This window comes from Clarias gariepinus, chromosome 1 (genome assembly GCF_024256425.1).
Source record: "Clarias gariepinus isolate MV-2021 ecotype Netherlands chromosome 1, CGAR_prim_01v2, whole genome shotgun sequence".
Taxonomy (NCBI): Eukaryota; Metazoa; Chordata; class Actinopteri; order Siluriformes; family Clariidae; genus Clarias; species Clarias gariepinus.
In genome coordinates, this window is record NC_071100.1 from 6306777 (window position 1) to 6332222 (window position 25446).

Below are 25446 nucleotides of genomic sequence, written 5' to 3' on the forward strand. Positions count from 1 at the left end.
ACCTGATGATACACCAAGTACCCTCCTACCTGTCTCCCTGATCACATTGGCTGTAGTTGTCCAGTCAACTGAAAGCCCCTCCTGACCACCCATAGCCTGTCTCAACTCCTCCCTAAAGACTTCACAACATTCTTCCTTTCTCAGCTTCCACCACTTTGTCCTCTGCTCTGCCTTTGTCCTCTTCGCCTTCCTCACCACCAGGGTTATTCTACACACCACCATTCTGTGTTGTCTGGCTACACTCTCCCCTACCAACACTTTGCAGTCACTGATCTCTTTCAGGTTACAACGTCGACACAAGATGTAGTCGACCTGAGTGCATCTGCCTCCACTCTTATATGTCACCCTATGTTCCTGCCTCTTCTGGAAGAAAGTATTTACTATTTCCATTTCCATCCTCTTTGCAAAGTCCACCACCATCTGTCCTTCTACATTCCTGTCCTGAAGACCAAACCTGCCCGTCACATTTTCATCACCTCTGTTCCCTTCCCCAACATGTCCATTGAAGTCTGCACCAATCACCACTCTTTCACCTCTGGGGATGCTCTGCATCACGTCATCTAACTCACTCCAGAATTTCTCCTTCTCTTTTAACTCACATCCTACCTGTGGGGCATAACCACTAACGACATTGAACATTATCCCTTCAATTTCCAGCTTCAGACTCATCACCCTATCTGATACTCTCTTCACCTCTAGAACATTCCTTACAAACTCCTCTTTCAGAATAACTCCTACTCCATTTCTTTTCCTATCCACACCATGGTAAAACAATTTGAACCCTGATCCTAAGCTTCTGGCCTTGCTACCTTTCCACCTGGTCTCCTGGACACACAGTATATCCACCTTCCTTCTCTGCATCATATCAACTAACTCTCTTCCCTTCCCTGTCATGGTCCCAACATTCAAAGTCCCTACTATCACTCCTAAACTCTTGCCTTTCCTCTTCTCTCTTGAACACGCCTTCCTCCTCTCCTTCTTCGACCAACAGTAGCCCAATTTCCACCAGCACCCTGTAGGTCAACAGCACCAGTGGCGGTCGTTGTTAACCCGGGCCACGACCGATCCGGTATGGGATTTATATTCGTGATTCGCATCATTGATTTGGCAAATGTTTTACGTCGGATGCCCTTCCTGACACAACCCTCTGCATTTATCCAGACTTGGGACTGGCACAAGAAGGCACTGGATTGCGCCCCCCCGTGGTTGCATTAAATCACCAAACTTAAGCTACACTGTCAAAACCTTTGACTTGGCTTGCTATATCAAACAATTGATTCAGAACCATGTTATCTTTACCCAAAACCAAACACTGTTTTCAGATAACACACACATCCAGCTAATGCATAAACACTACACAGCAGTCATTACACACTACGGAGATAAATGCAAAACACTGCATTTAGGGCAGAGCAGGGGAAAAAAATTATTTATTATAAAGTATTTGCACAATCCTGCACACATATAAATGTAGTCACAAACAAAAAATGCAGCAGATCGATAGCAAGCAATGTCTTGGAATCATTCTGCCTCAGCATCATGCCTCTGGGCATGGTCAGGCCACAGGATCTCAACGTCACAGGCAATCCTGTCCCTTGCTAAACAACGGGGAAAGAATCCTTTAGCATGCCGAATCCAACCTTGAATCGCTTCCACTCCAATGTCGTCACATGCTGCATCCATTGACTGAATGAGATTTTCCTGTGCATAAGGATTTCTGTCATAGACCTTCCACCTCCATGCAGAAAAAAATTCTTCAATGGGATTAAGGAAGGGCGAGTATGGTGGGAGGCACACATTTATAAAACGTGGGTTATTTTCAAACCACTCACGGATTCTAGGACCACGGTGAAAGTTCACATTGTCCCAGATTACCCCATACATGAGATGCTCTGCCTGCTCATCACCTCTCTCTTCACGTCTCAGTAATGCTTCCTGTAGAGCATACAGAAACGTTATAAGCTGGGCAGTGTTGTAAGGCTCTAAAGACACATGGCGGTGAATAACCCCGTAGCTGCTGATGGCAGCACAGATGGTCATGTTGCCACCACGCTGCCCTGGCAACTCCACAATGGCACGTTGACCAATAATGTTGCGGCCTCTCCTTCTCCTCTTGGTGAGATTGAAGCCAGCTTCATCCAAGAAGATGCACTCATGAGGCCTCTCCATGGAATCCAGTTGAAACATTCTCTATAGAAAAGAACAAAAATTTATTTTTGAAGTAGCGTAAATTAGATAGCATTCCAGGCTTCATGCCTCTATATACATGTGCTGCATTACATTCAACACAGTAAAGATGTAGGGTAACTCAATAGTGCTATGTAATCTCTGGACATGATTACTTACTTGTACATGTTGATATCGTAGCTCTTTTACCCTTTCAGAATTTCTCTCAAATGCTACTCTGTAAGCTTGGTTGAGACTTATCAGGTTGCGTTTCAGGACACTGTCAATTGTGGAGAGACTCACACTGTTGATTCCTTCAAAGTTCACGTTGTCTTCCTCAGCTCGCTGTTGTATTTCACGCAGACGAATGAGATTATTTTGAAGGACCATATTGAAAATAATGGTCTCCTGCTGTTGTGAGAACATACCCCTCCTTCCACCGGCATGTGGCAGTCTTTCAATTCTAGCAAATAAAACCTCTTGTTAGAATTGTACAGACAGGCCTAATGCATTGAAATGTCATCAAATATGTACAATACCTACAATACTGTAGCGTTCTTCCGCCGGAAAGAATGCTGGAGAGACTAGTGAGCTTATTTGCTGCCCAATGCAATGGCTGGAAGTACTTTATTAGGCACACAGCATGTATAGCATGAGCAGCACATTCACACAGGAACCCACATCCAATTCAGCCTCAGCATGAACCAGAGCACATTTCACACGTCACACTTCCCCACGCACACAAACAGGGCCGCTTAACCCAAACACCTTTCCCCAACATGGTGAACACACCGACATCCCCGCAAGGCATGCTGGTCGTCAGCTGCCGCCCCGCCCACGCCACAATACTATTATTTTTAGTACTACTATTAGTTTTACTGTAATACTGCTAGAAAAGGGCTAATTTTTAGAGATATGTTACAGTAATTTACTGAGACGTTCCACAACTGTACATACTGTACTGTAAGTTTGAGGGACCACAAATGATAGTACACTTACCTGTTCTCTTCTCTGAATGTCCTGACAATGGAGGCCACAGAGAACCTGCTTATATTTGGTTGAACACGTAGTCCTGCATCCCTCATACTCATTCCATGAACCAGAACATGGTGTATGATTGTTGCTCTAATTTCATTGGAAATGATGGCTTTTCTTCTTCTTCCTCCTCCTCTGTCTCTTCCTGCACTGTTTCCTCCTCTGTCTCCTCCTCCTCCTCCTTGTCCTTGTCCCCTTCCTCCTTCTCTCCTGCCCTCCATTGTGAAAATCACACATGCCATTTGGATTTGACATGGCTTTATATGCTGAAACAGGTGTGTTAAATTTTGAGTGCTTGTGTGTTACCGATGACAACAGTGGGTTGCTTGTGTTTCACTTTTGGGGCTGTGTTGTGCCATTCTGAGTTGAAGTGCACCACAATGCTACATGTGCCGTGTCAATGACAATGTGTTTACAGTTTTGCACAAAGACTGATTCCGATTGGCTAGTTGTGTCTAACCACATGAGAAGTGTTTAAAGTTCTGCAAACTGTGTGATTCAATCAATAAAGTGGTTTGTACACTTGCAACTTTGGTTTTGCAAATGGATTTTAGTGTTTTAGCAATTCAGAAATACTGTATTACAAGTTAGGGTAAAAAAAACTCGGACATGGCAACCCTGATTACAGACGCGCGCGCTCGATGTGGGCGCGCGGTTTTTCTCTTGGCGCATGCGCAGAGACTGTTATAAGCGTTTTTTTTTTTTTTTTTTACTCTGATGCGAAAGGTTTCCAGGGAGATTTAAAATGAAAATAAAATTAGTTGATCATAATTAGAGCAGAAATTAGTGCACACGACACGGTCAGGCTACAGTGAGCAGGTTTGTATTTAAACGACACCTGCATGTTTATCAAGTGAATGTTTTTGACTCTGGATCTCCACGTGGTTCAGTAACCCTAACCCTAGCTTGTGGGAATTAATTTTACCCCATATGTAGGGAGGTAATTGCAGTCACAGATGTTTAAATATGCTGTAAAATTTCAATGTAAGCAATCTGTAATAATAACAATTAGCTGCCTTATATTTATTCATGTTTAAATGAAACACTTTGTCTCATGTTAAGGATTAGTCCATACTGTACATGGTAACATCACTACTGGGAAATTATGTATAAATGATTATCTACAGCCGTACCTTAGCATACGAATTAAGTTATTTAAGAGAAGATATGTAAACGAAGTAAAAATATGAAATGAATAGTCATTAAACGTCACACTTAACCTTAATTTATGATTCCTCTTGGCTTTAAAAAACGAACTGAAAGCGACTCCCTTTTCTTCTTGCTATCATCCTTGATAACATTCTTGTGACCCCATGGTGCTATGTCTTTAATAAATGCTTGAACAAAAGGAAAAAATAAAAACTTAGCAAAAAAAAAAAAAAATGCTTGGCTTGGCTTTCCACTGATGCAAACATGTTCTGAATGGGTCCTGGACGTACGCGCAACTTAGCCGGGGTAAGCTTTGGCTTGGTGGCTTGTATGCCGAAAATGCGTCACGTCACGCGTGACATACAACTGTAGTATTCTTCTCCTGTAGGCACAGTGACTTATAGTATTAAGTACTGTTACCTTGAACCTCCAGGGTGGATGGTTCGATTCCTCAGGATCTGTGTGCATGGAGTTTGCATATTCAATTCAATTTTATTTGTATAGCGCTTTTACCAATTGACATTGTCGCAAAGCAGCTTTACACAATCAAAATAATTATTTAGGTTTGTATGAAATGTGAATGTATTTGAATCAAAATGATAAGATTGTCCCTGATGAGCAAGCCAAGGATGATGTCAAGGAAAAAGTCTGAGATGGTAATAGGAAGAAACCTTGAGTGGAACCAGACTCAACAGGGAACCTTAGCGGATAACGGATAGCAGGGACTGATCTGCAGTCATACTGTGTGAGACTGGAAGTTCAGACTGGAGATGTGTTTAAGTTAAAGAGTCCAGTTCGTTATTGGAGGCTACAGTCTAAATTAAGGTTTAGACTGTAGGAAACTCCAGTCCTGAACTATCGAGCGACTGAAGTCACAAGTCATCAGAGAACAGCTGTCTGCATCAGCTGAGGACAGTACTGTCTTTGTGGAAAAGCAGGACACCAGGATGAGTCAGACATCTCCAGAGGGCAGAGGGTGTCTGGATCACTGGTAGCTCAGTATAGCTCGACAGAGAGAGAGAGGAGAAGAGAGAGCAGAAGAGAAGGAGAGATGGCAGTTGGGTATGTTCTCCCCATGGTTGGTGGGTTTCCTCCTACAGTCCAAAGACATGCAGATTAGGCTAACTGGCGTTTCCAAATTGAATGTAGTGTGTGAATGAACAAGTGAATGTTGATTTGAGGTTCCAACACGTGTTGTAAAAATGGGATTAAATAGATTAAATGGAAATCACCATTGGCCTCCAAGGTTCTGATGCATTTCAGTATCAACTGTTCAAAAAAGGTTATTGTATATTTTCCTTGCTAAAAGCTTCGAGATCTGTAAGATTCATGTCGTTAACTATTGGTGAGGTTCTTCTTTCACAAAATTCTGCACCCTTTTTTCCCTTTGATTTGTATCATCAGAAAGTTCTCTTTGAACTTTTAGTCCATAGGACATGTTTACAAAATTCAGATTTAAGCTACTTTAAATGTTAATTCGCAAACATCTGATCTGGTCAGAGGTCCTAAATGTCATTGAGGATATGTGAAAATTTAAAAGAGGGGTAAGACAATTAAGTGACTTTAAAGTCAATCTAGCAAGGAACAGGAAGTCAGTAGAGAGATTTAAGACTTTTGCATTTAAATTAATAAAATTCAAAGACATTGATGCATTCATGTCCTCCAGTCTTGCTTTAGAGACAAGTAAATCTGTGTGTCAGCAACAATATGATTAATTAAGATCAAAACCATATCTTTAAATGATTGATCATAGAGAGTGCATATAAAGAGAAAAAAAGGATGGGACTAAGAATATGGACTCCTGTGGAACTGCACAAGTAATCTACCAAAGTTGATAGAAAAAGGTCTTAAGGATTTATACCAGTTTTGTGCAGATACTAGATGCCACACTATTCAAGGTATCAATCAAAGTAGTACAAGAGAAAAATGTTAAAATGAAAGTTACCCCAGATTGTTTGTTTAGGTCTATATGATGGGCTGGAGATTTTTCTGAAGCTGTTGTAGTATGCTACTAAAGCACAGAACTGACAAGCCTTGTGGCGAACCTGGACTTTTCCAGGATGACTGTGTAGCAATAGAGGTGGGGGTAACGGTCCAGATCCGTGACATGCGACAGTCCGACCCTGATTAAGCAGGGACGTATTGCATTGGTAATTTTTCTTGGGGTACATATAACAGCAATTCCCAATTCTCCCTGTGTGAACTACTGTATGGGTATAAGATTGGTCAGTTGGTCCAGATCTGTGTGATCTTTTGTGGAAAAGTAAGTGCAGTATTTAAATTTGACAAATTCTCAGTGCCCCCTAAATTAATGAATTGCTTGATTGGTTAGGGGTGGCTCACTTTTATTCAACACTGTACTTGACCAAGGGATATTGGCTGGTACCCTTGACTCCCTTGAACTGGGGAAAATAGCCCTTTCCACCCAGTTTGATTTACTCTAATTTGTGACTCTTTCATTCAGGTTTTGCAGGACAGGTCCTCCCATGCACGCTGCATATACCAAACCCTGTCTAGACAATATCATTGTTTACAGTGATGATTGGCAGTAGCAGGGCTTCTTTAAGGGCACTGGGTGGGTTGAGCCCATGGCCAACCCCAAAAAATCCATGCTTGGTTATGTTCTACTCATGGAATTGGGAAACAAACTACTGAGTTTTTGGCAAAAGTAGCACAGATATGTTTATGAATATGTAAACATATTCGCTTCCACTGCATCCCTCACATCTTTTGTGACCTTTGTTTGTTTTTCGGCTTCCTGTATTAAAGGTCTCAACTCAACCCTGTGTATCTTAGGGCCTGTCCACACGGAGACGTGTTTCGCTGTACATGTATAAATTTTTTATCGTATTGGCGTTTCGTCCACACGGATCCGGCGTTTTAGGAGATTGAAACCGCTATTTTTTAAAACCGGGTCCCAAAGTGGATAAATCTGAAAACGACACCCTTGCGTCTTCGTGTGTACGGCCAATCTGTATATTTTGTGAAACGATGATGTCATCACATCACGTGTCGGCTGCGTCACACGTAACAGCAACAACAATAATGGCGGACAACATGATTGTGTTCGTGTTGCAACAAAGCCTACTAGCTTTATTACAGCCAAATTTTATGGTTCTATGCAACTGTTATGAGCAACAAGCGATAATGGACAACACCATCTTGGTTCGTATACAAACCAAGGTTATGCGCATGCTCAAAGTCTTCTTCTCCATGTATAGTGTATCTCTATGGCAGAATTACAGCGCCCTATATTGGTCTGGCATATATACTACACCGTTTTCAGTGGTTTCGTGTGTACGCAATTTTTTTTTAGAACGAGGGGAAAAAATGATCGGATAGGGAACGCACCGGCTTCGTGTGGACAGGCCCTTAGTTACAAAGCCAAACACCTGCATGTGCTTTAGGTAATCTTTAGCTTGGAAAGCAACTCGCTCTACTTTGTATATCAAATCTCACTGTTGTTTCAGTTCTGCTTTTATGTTATTCAAGTAAAAATGCTGCTTTTAAGTGTTTTCTCACCCTATTACTTTGCTCTCTCCATTGGCTTCCTGTAGCTCAAAATCTCGCGATTGGCTGCATAGTTGTTGACGAACTGTACTGTTATTCAGTATCAAGGTACATAATGTTTTCTGTGCTTTAAATCCATACACGTTGACTCTCCTGTATCAGGCATGGCTTTCTCCAGTAATGTCCTGTGATGAGTTCCAGTGCTCCATCTGTCTGGATGTGTTCACCGATCCAGTCTCTACTCCATGTGGACACAACTTCTGTATGATCTGTCTCAAAAAGTTCTGGGACAGCAGTGTAAGGAGGAATTCCCTCAACGTCCTGAACTACGTGTGAATACGTTAATCTCTGGACTGGTTGTTCTATTTAATAAGTCAGTTCAGGTGAAATCCAGCAGCGCTTCGAAACCCACCCAATCTCTGGCGCTCTGTGAGATCTGCTGTGAAAAGAAATGTGCAGCTGTGAAGTCCTGCCTTATCTGTATGACCTCTTACTGCGAGACTCACCTGGAACCTCACAAGAGGGTTTTATCATTTAAAAAGCACAAACTGATTGAACCTGTGGAGAACCTGGTGGACTACATTTGCCAGAAACATGAGAGACCCCTGGAGCTGTTCTGTAAAGATGACCAGACGTGTGTGTGTCAGTTCTGTACTGAAGGAGACCACAGAACTCACGACACTGTTCCTATAGAGGAGGTGTTACGTCCCGGTCTAGGTCGGGCCGTAACAGGAGTGAAAAGAAAAAAAGGGGGTGAGACCAAAAGTGCGTTTGCTTAGTGTTTATTTTACAACAAGGTGAAGTAAGCAAATTCCCAAAAAGTGGCTGTAAGCTTCAGAAGCCGACAAGGCCAAAACAATAAACAAAATTCCCTCTACCTAGTACCAAAGTGAAACAACTAACCTTCACCAAAAACAAAGAAACGGAAATACAAAGTTCTTCCCTTACTCCCTAACTAACCACAAACCAAGGAAAAACAAGGGGCAAACAAAATGGCATCGACTTCTTACTAAGCCACCCAATAAAGAATTAAGTACAAATATATACAAAAGTATTTACAAACTAAACAAACAAAACAAAGAGGGCAAACACAAAAGCGTAGTCAAAAACAAGCAAAAGGGTCATACACGGAATAGGCGAACTAAAACCAAGCAACAGTCAAAAGGGGAAAGTCTAAGAGTAGTCAAAACGTAGCAAAGGGGTCATACACAGAATAACATTCAGAATAAAGTATTGGATAACAAGGTCTGAAGCCTGGTGGTCTGAAGGCCTTAAGTAGGCCTCTGGGTTGCCTGGAGGACCAATCATCTGGGAGGAGGCGGGACCAACAAAGGACAGGCCAATAGATTCCTGGAAATGGCAGAAGTGGGCGGCATCTGCAAAAACAAGGAAGACACAAGCCCAATCCCTCCCCACCAGCAGAGACATGGCAGAGATAAAGCAAGCATCACCAGACACACAAAAATAAATCCAATATCGTAACAGAGGCGAGTGCAGAGAAGAAGGTGAGAGACTGGACGTGTATGTATACTTAACATTAATGTATAGTGTATATATAGAACATATAAGATATCTGTTGTTTTTATAGGGAAGTTATCTGTTGTGTTAACATTCCTCAGACTGACATAAAGAAGACTTTAGTAGAAGTTCATCAGATGATCCAGGAGCGACTGAATAAGATTAGAAAGCACTCTGTAGTACTCAATAACGTAAGTCTCTTTACTAACCTACAAAATAGCTCCTTTATAAAACCCATGAGGAGAATCATATCCTCATATGAAATAAAATAATTTAGGTTGATTTGTCTCCTGTTAGAGAAACACAGAGAAGGAGAAAGCAGATGTTGTGGAGATCTTCAGTGCTCTAATGCGCAGCATTGAGAGAAGCCAGGCTGAACTGCTTAAGGTGATGGAGGAGAAGCAGAAAGCAGCAGAGAGGCAGGCTGAAGAGTTCATTAAAGATCTGGAGCAGGAAATCACTGAGCTAAAGAGGAGAAACACTGAGCTGGAGCAGCTCTCACACACTGAGGATCACCTCCACCTCCTACAGGTCAGAGTCCCTCTGTTTCTCAATAGCAGTGCAGCACATGACAGGACAGCAGCTGTCCCCCATGCTGAGGGATTTCTCCTCTCTCCTGCTGTACTGTAGATTTACCCGTCACTGTGCAGCCCTCCACACACGCAGGACTGGACTGATGTCACTATTATCTCTCGTCTGAGTGTGGAGACTGTGAGGAGAGCTCTGTCTCAGATTCAGGAGACACTCAGTGAGGAAATGGAGAAGCTCAATATGGCTGGTCATTATTTAATCTCTTAGACTGAGATTTGTAAACATTTTAATAACAGAAATACACAATTTAATTTCTACTTTTTTGTCTTTGGGCTTTATTATTACATCATGTTTTAATAATCAAACATTTAATTTTACCGAATAAAATTAAAACAGGAATAATGTTGTCCTAATTTATTTTCCAAACAGAACTGAAGAGAATTCGAAAATATGCAGGTTTGTGATCTCCTATTGATCACATGAATATATAATGTTATCATTCTTACACACTGTTCAACTGTTGTACTCTGTGTTTGTCTTCTAGTGGATGTGATGGTGGATCCTCATACAGCTCACCCTACTCTTATCCTGTCTAATGATGGAAAACAAATTAGAAATGGAGACAAACAACAGAATCTCCCTGATAACCCAGAGAGGTTTGAAGAGTATGCCTTTGTACTGGGAAAGGAGGGATTCTCCTCAGGGAGACTTTACTATGAGGTGCAGGTCAGAGGGAAGTCTGAGTGGTTGTTAGGAATGGCCAAAGAATCCATTAAGAGGAAAGGCACCATCAAATTCCGTCCAGAAAAAGGATGCTGGTGTATTTCTTTGTTAAATGGGATTTGGTGTGAGGTTGTGGACTCTGTCTGCCTCACCTTCAAAGATTCTCCTGACAAGGTCGGGGTGTTTGTTGATTATGACGAGGGTCTGATCTCTTTCTATGATGTTGATGCAAAGTTTCATATCTACTCTTTCACTGGTCAAACTTTTACTGAGAAACTTTATCCATTATTCTGCCCTGATCTTGGCACTGTAGAGGACGATGAAGATGAATTTCCGCTAATCATTTGTCCTGTCACTCATATGTCATCCTAATTTACTATCATAAAAATAAACCTATACTGTCTAAATATCTACAAGTTTTCCATTGTTTTCTCTGGCAATAATTTTGATTAAATTTCAATTTAAATACTGTTTCATGTTAAAATTCAAAATGGTTCTACCATAGATGCCATGGCATTTTTATTCCTAGTTTTGTTCAACTTTATATATATATATATATATATATATATATATATATATATATATATATACACACACATTTTTTTTTTCAGCCTTTCCCAGACAGTGATGTTCCCCAAGGCTCTATTTTTGGCCCCCTTATGTTTTTCATCTATCTTCTCTCTCTCTTAGTCACATCCTTAGAAATTTCAATATACATTTTCATTGTTATGCAGCTGATACAAAACTTCAAAGCTCTTCCACCCTCCTATCTCACCAACTATTCCAATTCTGCATCAGTGGTTCCTCAGTTTTTTCCTCTCCTCAGGTAAAAAACCTGGGTGTCATCTTTAATAACATCATTTCCTTTGAGTCCCATATTAAGAATACTCGCAGATCATGTTACCTTCAGCTCTGAAACATTTCTTGTCTTGGCCGATTCCTCACCCCACACAACGCTGCTACTTTCGTACAGTTAGTGGTCACTTCCAACATTGATTACTCAATTAACTGGTCTAGTACAAACTCCATTATAAATTTAAACTTACCCAGAACTCCGCATCCCATATACCTATAATGCATCACATCACCACCACCTTTTAACAGCTCCACTGGCTCCTCATCAAATTCTGCATAGTTTAAAATTTTCTTCCTCACCTTTGAATTATTCCATAATCTCGCCTACTCCATATCTATCAGAGCTTGTATAGTTTTATACCCTCTCTTGCACTCTGCTCTTACTCATCAATGCTCATCCTTAGACCCCCTGTCTGTCTGACCACCATGGGCTCTAGATACTTTAGCAACACTGTCTCGTTTTTTATTTATTTATTTATTTTTTAACCAACTTTGTTTACCTATAATCCCATCCATCGATGCCTTTGTCTATGTTTAAACTAGGGAAGTAAAAGCAACAGGGCATCATTAATTTTCTATGTAGGTGTGTAGGGAGCTGGCAACTATGCTTTTATCTCATCATGTCATATACATTCTCCCATTAAATTTTGTTTACAGACAAAGATAATAAAGAAGATAAAACTTCAGTGTTTTGTATGTAAAAAAAGAAAAGTAAATTACAAACATCAGTGAATTCACATAGGCAGTACAGTAATCTTGTTTTGCCAGTCTGCAAAAACTTGGTACAGAGCCTTGCACTTAACATGCCCTACAAATCCAGTTGAGCTTTTATAGTTTTTAATTGCAACTGAAATGATGGACAGCACACAGCTACGAGAGACATGGGTAGATGTACAACTTAGATGTATGTGAACAAGGGCCTGTCGAGCATGATTTTCTGGTGCTTCCGATTGTCGCATTGCCCTTACTGACCACCAGAGGTCTTTCTTATTTCATTTACTGTAAGAGACTACCTGATTTATATATAAAGGAATTTGGGGATCCTACTGCATTTACAGAAATTTAGAAAGTGTTTTAAAAGGGGCATACTAACTATAAATAAAACATCATAACTCATTGAACATCAAAGAGAAATCTTATTAATTTAGATTTAGGCATTTGGCAGATCCTCCTAAGTGCCAGCAGTCAAACAGTTGGGAAGGAGATTTCATTTTTTTAGATTGGACACACATTCTTTCCTTCTATGGCATTTATTTCTTTATACATTATAAAACAATGCTGAAGGTGTTCAAAATATGCAATAATCTTCTTTAAACAGTTGATATTACGATTAAGATCATTTCTGCGCTAATCTGAGGTGCTGTTAATTGGAGAGCCAGGTTCATCATGGTGCTTGATGGGTTTCGCAAATGAACTTGACGGTAAAAACTCCAGACCAGCTGACCTTTGTGTCTAAATAACAACTGACTGTTGTTGCTGTTGTTGTTGTTACTTAATTAGCTAATGCCTTATTTATCTAATTACCTAATGGTGACAATGAAGGTTCCCAAGAATCGGGAAGAGAAACTTAGTGGTTAAGATGTTGGACTATGTATTAGAAGGTCACAGGTTCAAATCACAACACCACTAAGCTATCGAAACCTTGAGCAAGGCCATTAACTCTCAACTGCTTAGAAGTATAATTAGAGAATTGTAAGTTGCTCTGGATAAAGGTGCCTTCCAAGTGCCGTAAAAGTTAAAGAAATCCATTCATCCTCTATACCTGAAAACACGAGGTGAGATTTTTGCACTTTTACAAGCTCTCACAATCTCCGACGCTCAGTCACATACAGTAGGGAAATTGGAAACACCAGTCAACCTTTTGGACATGTCTTCGGTCCTGTGAAAGGTAACCTTCCAAGCGTCAGGAGAACATGCAAAACTCTGTGTCCGTAAAGTTTGCATGTTTTTCCCATGCTTGTTGGGATTTCCCTGGGTACTCAGGCTTCCTTTTTAAGTCCAAAGACAAGCCATCCATCAAGAAACCTGTGTAGTCCAACTAGGGACGGTGGAGGCCAGTGGTGAGAATTGTATTTACCCCCATTTTACTCCTATTTTTTCTGCATGTCTTTGGATTGTGAGAGGAAACCACCAAGCACAGGGAGAACATGCACACACACCCGAGGCGGGAAGCAAACCCAGACCCTGGAGGTGTGAGTTCCCAGTTCTAACTAAGCCATCATGCCGCCCCAAAGACATGCAGATTAAATTAATTGCATTCCGAAATTGCCCAAAGTTGGTGTGTGAGATGGATTGGGACACCGTTTAGGGTGTACACCGCCCTCTGCCCTAACACTTCTGGTATAGGCTCCAAGCCCCCCATGACCCTGTATGCAGGATAAGGCAGTCTAAATGATGAATAAATAAATTAATGAAAAAAATAAACTTAATATATTATACTTTTTAATTAAATTATGTCAAATTCAAATCTTATTTGTAATATATACAGTCATACACAGTACGATATGCTGTGAAATGCTGACCGCCTGTGACCTTAAAAGATAAAAGCTTATAGATAAGAAATAAATATAAATAAAAAAACAATAGAAAATAAATTTAACAAGGATGAAAATACAGAATATAGCAATATAGCAAAATATAGAAAAATATAGAAATTTAGTGTAAAATATAGAAATTTAGAAGTTTATGCAAAAAAATGCAAAATTTTTCATCATCTTTTCAACAGTTAGAAAGCAGATAAAGCGTATACATTTTTTATTTAAGATTACTGTTTTTTGTTTTGAGAATGTGAATTGAAAAAAAAATATATATGAAGGAGAATAATTTAAAGGAAAACAATCTAGCCAGGAGTGGGGGGAAAAATTCAGACATGGCAACCCTGGCTACAGCCTTGCACATGAGCGCGCATGCGCGGGCGATGTGTAAGACGCGTATGTTTCCTCACGGCGCATGCGCGGCGGCTGTTTCTCTGCGCCGAAGTTTCTGGAATAAACTGTCGCTCGTGCTGTTTATAAATTCGCTCCTCAGGTGTTCCTCCGTTTGTTTCTCTCTGCGACGCGAAGAGCAAAAGCACAAGTCCTGTGTGTGTGTGTGTGTGTGTGGTTTAATTGAGAAATTAAAATAAACCTGAGGTGACTTCATCATCATTACTGAGGGAGGCTACAGGACAGAGGTCAGAGACAGCGGCACGAGCAGGGTAAACATGCATGTATTCATTCATTCATTCATTTATTATTTACAAACGTTTATACTTCACAGTGTCAGTAGTTAGACGTGGAGGTGAGTGTTTGTATTTATGTAAATGTAGCAGTCACGTGTGTTTAATCAAGCCTGTTACATTTGTGCTCATGACCCCATGTTTAGGGTTTACCGTAGTACCATGGCGTTGTGTCAAGGCGGAAGTGTTGCCATGGTAACGGCAATGCTCCTGAAGCTGTTCTATCTAACATGTAATGTATGTGTAGCTCCCTCGTGCTGGTGCTTGGATACACCGTCGAGGTAGAAAGTCGTGATCAGACCGCCAGTCTGATTGGCGTCTGAAACGCCGGCCTCCCAGGAACTCCATGTGGAAATGTTCTGGAGCGAGGACATGAGTTTCATCACAAGTCATCTCGGTTTGATAATTAATGGATGTCAAGTACTTAAGGCGAAATCTCATATTACGAAACACATTTTCCCCACACGGCCAAAACATGGTTTCGGTGCTGATTTTATTATTTCATTTTTTCATGTTATACATATAATACGGAAAATGTGTGAGACCAAAGAAGCTCAAATTTCAAATGCTTATACGACTTCTAAAGTTTATGTAACATGGAAGTGGCCAATCTCGCTTCCCTAAAAATGTCAAGTTTATAACTTTTGAAGACATGATTTTATATGAGACCCAACATGGCCATTTTTCAGTGTTATACTGTCCGACTTCAAGCAATAATCATTTAAAACGCGAATTAGTCATATTTCTTTGAGTATTAAGACTAAAATTGGTGTAAGCTGCTAGAAGCATATGACCTGTAAAAATTCTGGCCTAAATTAAAGCAATTCATACAAAAAAAAAAAAAAAATCTGTAACCATGTCAAATTCAGTTTTGCATTTTATAATAAAACACTTTTTCAGGTTGATGTGTTTTCATGTGAAATCTAAACTGGCCAAGTTTTATCTAAATGACAGTTAAGACTGTTGAAAGATTTGAATTCAAAAAAGTAACCGACATTACGGACATAAAAGGGCATGAGACTGTATTAAGCAAATGTGTTTCTTTTTATCTGACAGAAATATAAATGTGTAGCGTGTAGCGTTACAAACAAACATGGATCGGGAGATAAGAAGCGTCAAGTGTTATGAAAAATGGTGTTTATGATCCTATCTGAAAATTCACTTTTTTACCCGTAGGTGAGACACTTTTTAGCTTTGACACCATGATTTGGCCGAGGGAAATTAATGTAATTTACTAGTTTTGAACGGGTATACAGTATGCGCGACTTAGCCATAAAATGTCAGTTCTCTGAATGCTGTATCCATCATTATCATCTTCTTAGGCCTAAAATAACCCACAGAAACTTTAGCATCTAGATTAAAGTGTGATGAGAAAAGGCGTGGATGTGACGTGAAGACACACAGAACGATTGTGGTTTACACTGATCGAAATCAACCAGACTTTTAGGTCACGTGTTCTCAGAAACAGTCCCCATGTGATCCCAACTTGAAAACGCCCCTAACACACACACACACACACACACACACACACACACACACCTGATGTTGGCTCTGAGTGTTATCTGATAACCTGGTCCAGGTGTATCGTAGGAGAACCCAGTGAGTCCCTGTGACGTGAACTCAGAGACTGAAACCCTGCCCTCATGTCACTGATGAGAGTTGTAGACAGTATTTACGTTGATAACTGGAGAAAGAGAGAGTGTGTGTGGGTGTGTGTATAAGCTGGTGATAATGGAGGTTGCGGTTCTCTTGTAACTCTGTGTATCCCAGCTGTAAAGGGCACAAGTGGGATATGAATAGCAGCAGAACAGGATCCTTTAGTTTCTAACTCGGCACCTTCGGGTCACCGAAGTTTGTCTACGTTAAGGGGAAAAAAACCCTCCGTAGATGTGATAACCTGGTGATTCAGTACTGTCAGGTGGTCAGCTGACTTCATTTTATAGCCACATAACATTCCTGAGGTTTAGACCTGAGCGACGGAAGATTATAACCCAGATCATAACACTGTCTCCAGAGGCTTGATATGGGTTACCTGGTTTCACTTCCTTCTCTCCTCCGTGCATCCGATAGTTCAACCCAGCCCCGTGTATTTCACCGTTATCATTATTATTATTATTATTATAAACGTTCCACCCGACACCCGGCGCCCCAGGCCGTCTTCAGCTCCCACTGAAACTGGCTTTACTTTTCTACACTCTCTCACTGCAGTTCCAGTTCTACTCCTTTCATTTTATTCACAGTTCACACAACACAGTGTGTGTTTTTGAAGGGAAACCCCAGTGTTGCCAAAAGTGTGGGCTAAACATATCGCTCCAAAGGGCACGGGATAAATATATACAGTGTATATAGAGCCAGAGGACAAGACACTCTTCACTCTGTAACTCGGCACCTTAATGACTCTGTGTACATTGTGTTACTCAGGAGATTGTGGGAGGTCATGTGAACAAACAGAGCCTTTTTTGTGTTTTTTTTTTTTTTTTTTACTTAAAAGCTAAAGAAGGAATATACTGAATTAAAATAGTAAATACAAAAGGAAACAAACTAGCACTACAGCGCCTCCCTCTTGTTCTATCTCGATATCCGAGCTTAGCGGCATTTTTCGGTGTTTCAGTGTCTCGATCACCTCTGCAACTGAAACGCAGCTGAAGTCGTACGTTACAGTTTTTAAGATACAGTTTTGTCTTCTTTTTTTCCCTGGGTCTTGTTTTTATTTCTCTTGTTTTGTAAAAATCAGTGAATATCTCCTCATGGTGCGTTACCCGTCTGTTCTGTCTGTCGGCTTTAGTGTTTTGTACACACCACGGTTCTGTGAAGGTAAAGAAAAGAAAAGAAAAGAAAATTATATTATTAATACATTAGTTATTGATATATTATAATACAAATATATTATAAAAATATTCATAAAAATGTTTTTAAAAAATGGTTTAAAACCCCAGCTAAGTAAAGGGAAATAAAAAAAATAAGTTACAAAATTAAAATTAAATGTTATACTTTCACTAATAATAATACAAAATTTTTTTTTAAATAACAATAAAAAAATATTGTGTTCGTAAACACCTTGGCTCCTTAAAGGGAAATAAAAACATAAGTAAAAAACAAAATAAAAAGTAAATAAAAAAATAAATACTACTACTACTACTACTACTACTAATAATAATAATAAATAAATAACATTAAAAAAACTTTAGTGTTCGTACACACCCCGCTTCATAAAGGGGGTAAAAAAGGAAAGAAAAAATAAAATAAATAAAAATTAATTTAAAAAAATTATAATAATAAAATAACAATATAAATAAAACTTCAGTGATTGTACACACCCCGGCTTTGTAAAGGAAAAAAAAATTTTTTAATAAAAAACCTTTCTTATACACACCCTGGCTCCTTAAAGGGGGGAAATAAATAAATAATAATAATAAAAATCCTTTTGTAAAAGAAAATAATAATAATAATAAAAAAGGTCGACCATGCCACGTGACATTGTTCCAGCCCCAGGGGGTCGTGTTCATGCTTAATGAAATCGAGCCGCCTTGGCAGTGCACGCTCATTAATATTAAGGGGCGGGGCTTGTGAAAGAGCACTGTAAGGACAGAGTGTATTTATTTGACTTTTGATTTCAGTGATGATCTTTTCTTTCTCCAGCATCGCTCTGACGAATCCTTTAAATATCCGTGATGCTTTCGAGGTTTTTATGAGCCTCTGATCGGGTCTAACCCACAAACCCAGATACAGAGAGGTCTTTTATTATTGTTTTAAACTGCAGGAGGGGCAGATTGGAATAATCCAACCTTGAACGACCCTGAACTTTGTAAGTCGATCAATGGAGTTAGTCAGGGGAGGACGAGAATACAGTCGGTGTTTAAAATAGGACGAGAGGAACTGCCTCAGGGGGAGAGAGAGAGAGAACTGGCTAATTTTAGACTAAAAACATTACGGACTCTTAACTAACTAGGACAGGGAAAGTGTCGGCAAACGTCTACTACAACACTGGCCGTGATGGGAGGATAAAACAGTGATGTGTAGTTGATTATTTAAATTGCAGACTGACAAGTTTGTTTAGACTGTGTGAAATATAAGTTACTCTGGAAGGTAATTATTTACTGTTTAACAACATCATTTCACGTAATTTACAAACAGGAATGAAACACTGACAGGTCAGACCAGTTTATACGTGTTTTAACTGTTAGAGAAATGATTTACACCTCTTTCTCTCTCTCCCTCCTCCTCCTCCTCCTCCTCATGTCCTCTCTCTCTCTCTCTCTCTCTCTCTCTCTTCCTGCCTTTCTTATCCAGACGTACTGTGTTAGAGTGTAGACCTCGAGCAGACGCTCCGTGATGGAGTACTACCATACCCTAGGCGTACGCAAGGACGCCTCTCAGGACGACATAAAGAAAGCGTGAGTACTTTACTGTTATTACTTCTTTTCTCCTCACACACACGGCCAATGCCACATTTCTACACACCGTGCTTGTTGTAACGGCTCCCCTGGACTAATTATAACTCCGACAGCAAAATTTCCACTCGACCATGGGACATCGCACGTCCGCTACAGACCGTTTTTCCGTTCTAACACGCTAAGGGACGGGGGGGGGGGGATTAACTGTCAGATTCCTAAATCAGGACGAGGGAAACTTAGAGCAGGATTTTATTATGGAATTTGGTTTAATCTTGAATCGTGCACATTAAGATCCTCCGATCTGCTTTTTTTATCCAAGCTCTGTGAGCGACTTCGTCTCAAACTCACTCATTACACAATGACACAAAGTTTCAAAGCACAATTAGTCAAAAATCGTGTTGCCCCGCAGGCCCGCCACCTCGCCACCCAAACACTCATAGTCGCGTTTTCAAACTTTAGAGGCATTTGTTGAGGTTAAAACATCACCGTTTCTTTATGATCCTACAGGTGTCGCACTCTGAACTACACGCTGCTCAGTTTAAATGCTTAATTCTTGTATTTGAAGTTGGATTGTAGTGTTTAAATGCTTTGCCTTTTTTTAAAAAATGGGAAACTAATATTATAAGGAACAAGGTACGTTTAATCACTCATGAATGGTTTTAAATTGTTAAAGTTGGTAAAGTTAAACCAATAATTTGTATTATCGAGTAGTATTACGTACTATTGAGTCAGGATTTTTATAAAATCGAGATGCTCCAGTTTTAATAAAATTTAATAAAAATGTCGACTTACAGAAGTTCGCTGCTGTCTTTAGTTTCAAATCACTTTTCGTACTCTGGTTTTTCACACTGTGTTGTTTTTAACTGGTGAATAAAGTACATTTGTAGCGTTAAAGCTTTTGGGCAGACGTTTCCCTCATGTGGTTTTGATTTAGTTTTAAAAAATAATAACAAAAAACTTTAGCATATTGTAAATGCGGCGACTTTTAAAGAGATTTTGACGAGACTTGGTAAAATTCCATGACTGGCGTTGATGTTGCCGTCAACTTGTGTAATTTTTTATTGTCACAGTAACATCGACGACCCTTAACTTGTGTAGGTGGAAGTTTTTTTTTTTTGTTTTTTTTCTCTTTCACTCTTGGGCATGTGTGTTTTCAGTGTTAATCTGGACGGTAAGTGTTTTTTTTATGTTTAGTTCTAGTGCCTCAAGAGTGTTTTATTAAACGTTTCACCTCACGTCTGAGGTAAATGTTGATGTTCCTGATGGTCTCATAATGTGGTTTTATCTTTACACTGTGATTCTATCCGCTGTAACAGCTTTCTATTAGCAGAGGACCGAGACCACGTGTGACTGAAACGGCGCTTCACTTTGCCGCAGTCTTGTTTTTTTTTTGTTTTTTTTTTTGTGCTGTGTTGTTCGAGAGGGTTCGTAGAGTTGAAACTCAGCACAGAGAGGTCAGCTCGCTTCTTTTGTTGTCTTTTCTTTATGACGTGTGTGTATAAGCAAATCCCTCCGCTATTATGGGATGTGTGTACGCTTTGCTGTGGTGTTGGATTCACGTTGCTGACATGGCTGTTTCTGTGCACACACACACACACACACGCAGAGCGAATCTGATGCATCTACATGTATAAAATGTCTAAAGTCTAGTATAGTGTGTGTGTGTGTGTTTGTGTGTGTTTGTTTGGGGGAGAAAGGAGTCGGCCTCATCAATTTCAGTGAATCAGTCCGGAAGCACAATGATATCAAATGTCTGTCCTGAAAAAGAGGACAGATTTAGTCAAGTGGATTGGTACAGCATGCTTTACATGGTAGATTTGTGTTAAAGGCGTACAAGACTCAGTTTGTCAGAGTTACGAACACATCCGACTTACGAGCGTGTACAAGTATTTTAATAGCTAATATTGTGCGTCTCTCTCTCTCTCTCTCTTTTTACAGGTACAGAAAATTGGCCTTAAAGTGGCATCCAGACAAAAACCCAGACAACAAAGAGGAGGCCGAGAGGAGATTTAAGGAGATCTCTGAAGCGTATGAAGTCCTGTCAGACGGTAAACACCAGCTCGTGATTTAATCTGATTAATGATCTGCTCCATAATAATAATTGATGCGTGTTGCTATGATGATTGATCACTTCAGAATGTTTACTTCTAAAACTCCGTCTGAACTTATCGCCGGTTTGTTGTTTTAAACTTTTTCCGTCTCCTTGGAAGCCCCTCCTCTCACATTTTTAGTGAACTCGGGTCTGGCTGGAGTTTTATTATTGCCCAAAACTTAATGTCCTGTGTTTGTTAAATGTCAGCTTAATCAAACATTCGTTCCTGATTTTAACTTGAGATTAGACGAGTGTACAGTCCAAACATTCCTCAAACACTCCTCCCTCTTCCTGTACGATTAGTGTTAGTTACTAAATACATTCTTTCATTCATCACATTTTGGGTCATTTTTGTTAGCTGATGTAACGATGCAGCTTCCCTATAGGCACCAATTATTATGTCCCTTATTAATTAATTTATTCATTAGGTTGGATAGATGGATCGCAGCAGCAGTAATGATTTGGTGCGAGTCATTCTAAAAACTCATGGGTTTTTCTTCTTATTTCTGGTTTTCTTTGCCCCTTCTGTCACTGATTTGTTATTTTTACCGTAGTTGTTAAACCTGTATCGTGAATCGTTTGAATATAAAATCTTGTGTATATTTGTTATATTTTGTTTCCAAAAGCTCCAGACTTTCCTGCAGGACTTTTTTTTAATTATTATTAATATTATTATTATTATTATAGTTTTTACACCCCTGTCAGCTCTTTATCCTGGTACACCATCTCCAGAGTCAGCAGTCGTATGTTTGCAGTATTTATATAAAATCATCATTGGATCTAAATGCGAGCGAAATGTCACAGTGAAGTCTGAAACACGTCTTCTTCACTAGATACATGTTTAAAGTGAACTCTCTAAAGGAGTAGACGACTGCTGTTGAGTTCTGCTCGTCTCAAGCACAGTTTGCGCGTTACATGGCAGAACATTTTTAATGAGGCATTATCCAATTACAGAGTGCAACGTTATGTGAATTATTTATCGTGGAGCAGCTCCTGAAACATGAGACTGGCTGCAGGACTACTGAGATGAGCTCAGAGCGGATGTGGAGAGTATTTATTTGTACTTGTATATTTTGCCTCTTTGGTCTGATTAAGGACCAGATGACACGTGTTGTTTAAAACTGGAATGTAAAAAGATGAGATTTCAAGAGATCGTGTAAAGTGACGGCAAACACAAATCAAGGTCCATAAAGACACTGGTGTGGAAGAACTTGACAGGAGTCCTGACCTCAACACCTTTTGGATGAATTAGGGGGCGGAGACTGTGAGCCAGGACTTCTCGTCCAACATCAGTGTCTGACCTCATGCATGCACTTCTGGATAAACCTTGAGGAAAGCCTTCACAGAAGAGTCGAATCGGTTATAGCTGCAGAGGGGGCGGGGCCAACATCATGGTAAACCACATGGATTAAGAATCTGAAGTCCACTGGTTCCCCGTCCCTCAGCCGGTCCATCCCCTTATCACCTAACCACAGTGTGTGAGCATGTGCTTCCTCTCAGATATTGAACCACATCATACTGAGTCACTCGGCTCCGCCCCCGTCTCTCTGACTCACATCAGGAAATTAAAATTAAACCGAAGCATGTGGACGAGTGTGTGTGTGTGTTCCGCTCTTTGTGGATTTCGGCTGGTTGTCGTTTCTTCAGAATCACTTTCTCCTGGAGAGATGGGGTAAAGGCTGAACAAAAGAGTCCACATGTTCACACAGGTTATTAGTATAACTCAAGATATTTGTATCTCAGTGTTGAAGTGTAGCTTCTGATAAAAACAGGTGTAGTGCTGCGTCTCTCTCCCAGGTTTCTCAGGAGATCATCGTGAGCGATTGAAGAGCCGCACCTGCAGTGTAAATCATTCAAGGGCATCAGAATTTGGATAGAATTTAAATAGAATTTGAATAACAACAATAAGGTCTGCTTACTTTTAGGTTTTAGGTTGATTTTTTGTTTGTTTTTTGTTCGTTTTTCAAGTTAGTCAGAAGGTGTTGATTAGTTTTTATTAATGCCGTTAGTGCAGGGTTTTATTACTGGGAGTTAAAGCTGATCACCGGCCCTCAAAAGGGAAAAAAAATGGTTCCATGGTGCCACTGACACTCTTCTAAAGCTAAAACAAAGAGCTGCTTACATCAGGAGGGCTGAGATGGATGGGGCGGGATTATCACGGACAGCTAAAAGTGTGTGTGTGACTCGACATGCGTTGGGCAGCTTGAACGCTTTCTAGGAACGAAAAGAAACATGTTACTGTGAAGGCAGGGAAGCGAATACTTTTGGAAATGCAGCATATATAATGTATTAAACAGCCTGTTGCATATTAAGTAAATTTTTTTCAATCCAGGAGAACTGCTCAGCCCTTGCGTTACCACTAGCGCTAACATTACGGCTAGCGCTAACATCACTGCTAGCAATGCTGGGAAAGTTAAGACGGATACAGTGACGTAATGACGTGGCTGTCTAGCCCATGGAAAAAAACTAAAACAAACAACGAAAGCCAGTTCTCTTGGTGTTCGCTGTTAAAACACCACTAGAGACACCAGGTTTACTTTGGTGATAAAGGTAAACTAGACACATCTTGATTGGATGCGTTTCCATAGTAACTGCTCATCCTCAGTGGCGTATATGGTACTAATAAATACTCAGCGATTTTGTATTTGCTTTTAGTTTCCCGTGAAGCTTTTAAACACTCGTCCGTGAGTCACTCTAGTGCCAACACGTTCACCCCAAGACCTTCAACAGAAATAGCCTCGCTCTCCCTCGCTTCCTCTCGCTCCCTGTTGGTCTGGTCTGATCTGGTCCGGTCTCCTGTTGGATCAGGTTTTCTTTTGAGACTCTGTGGGACACGGTACATTCTGTTCACTCACAGTGCTTTCTCTTTCCTGCTTGTGTAACATTGTGTGTGTTTGGTCCTCTGGTTTATTAACAGTTCCTGGTTTGTAGGTAAACCCTGGAGGGCAGGGAGTCTTCATTTATACTCCGCTTTAGGTCTAAGCCCTCTCTAGAGCAGGTTTCAGTGTCGGTTAGAAGAAAAGCAGATGATCATATGCCCTTTATTCACCCGGGAGCGAGATTTTGTGTTTCAGTTCCTGAGAAATCATTTTAAGAAACGATGAGTGAATCCACATTCAGTTCTTATTGTGTTCCTCTGACTGTTTTATAAAAAAGGTCTTGTTGTGTGTGTTATAAATCTTGCACGTTTTGTCTCTTAATAAAAGCTACTTCTGACGAACTGTAGTTGATCTGTGATGGGTACAGAGCTCGCCCTACGGTCGGCATGCGTGTGAACTGCAAATCTATTTATATTTTATCCATTAAAGGGCAAAATAGATGTCTAGACTGTCCATTACTGATTCTGTCCCAGGTCCAGACTCTATAGCACTTTGTCACATGTGCACAACTTCTGTTTTCTGCATTGCTCTGTGCTCACTGGGGCTCACTGGGGCTGTGCTCACTGGGGTAGAGGACACTGGATTGGCCTCGGTTGCCAAATAACAATGAACCTCTCACAATCCTCTTCTTCTACTTCTTATAAGGCTGTTGTTATTCAGTGAGCTGCATCATCTCAAAATTTTGCTCTGTACCTTTAACACTCTCTGATTAATAAAAGGTCATGTAATAGCAGTACTGGAAGGTTGCCAGATAATGGTAAAACAATTCACAATCAAATAAAAAAATTTATGTCGCTCCTGGATGGGCATTGGTTACCAGGTAACGATGAAACCCCTTATGAGCTGATAAAAACAATTAATGTAATCAGTACTGCACGGGCATTGGTTGCCAGCCAGGTAATGGTAAAATCCTACACATTCATATATATTTTTTATTTTCTGAATGTGAAAGAGTTTACCACTAACTAGCAACCAATGCCCGTGCAGTACTAATATTACATAATTAGATTTTATCAGCTCATAAGGAGTTTCATCGTTACCTGGCAACCAATACCCGTTGTTTTTGGTGTGGTAATTTTTTCCACCCCTACTGGATGGGCATTAAAATCAAATTGTGTAATATTAGCACTGGATGGGCATTGGTTGCCAGTTAATGGTAAAAACCCTTCACAAGCTGATAAATAATATCTCATATCAGTACTGGTTTGAAATTGGTTGCCAGGTAATGAAAGCCCTTACATTCTGATAAAAATAACTTATGTAATATCAGTACTGGGTGGGAGATTTGGTTGCCAGATAATAGTGAAAGCCCTCACAAGTACTCAATATCAGTAATCAAAGTTAAGTTAAGCGTTTGTTTGTCACATATACATTACT

At 40.2% G+C, this 25446-nt stretch overlaps 2 protein-coding genes across 4 annotated transcripts in view; both read left to right on the forward strand.

Moving 5' to 3' along the window:
• Positions 1-1992: 1992 nt before the first annotated feature.
• LOC128510118 (E3 ubiquitin-protein ligase TRIM39-like) lies at positions 1993-11030 on the forward strand. Its single transcript, XM_053482182.1, has 6 exons — positions 1993-2116; positions 8143-8585; positions 9480-9569; positions 9676-9909; positions 10009-10156; positions 10454-11030. The coding sequence occupies exons 1-6, from the start codon at positions 1993-1995 to the stop codon at positions 11002-11004; spliced, it is 1590 nt and encodes a 529-aa protein (XP_053338157.1). The 3' UTR covers positions 11005-11030.
• Positions 11031-14431: 3401 nt separating this feature from the next.
• dnajb6b (DnaJ heat shock protein family (Hsp40) member B6b) overlaps positions 14432-25446 on the forward strand; it is a 37784-nt gene continuing 26769 nt past the window's right edge. For 2 of the 3 annotated variants that reach the window (XM_053501308.1, XM_053501323.1), the window contains exons 1-3: positions 14432-14683; positions 18995-19098; positions 21037-21146. In XM_053501308.1, the coding sequence (XP_053357283.1) occupies positions 19037-19098; positions 21037-21146 (172 nt within the window). In that variant the 5' untranslated portion in view covers positions 14432-14683; positions 18995-19036. Of the gene's footprint in view, positions 14684-18611; positions 18791-18994; positions 19099-21036; positions 21147-25446 lie in introns of those variants that run through there. The other variant, XM_053501315.1, reaches the window with a different exon arrangement.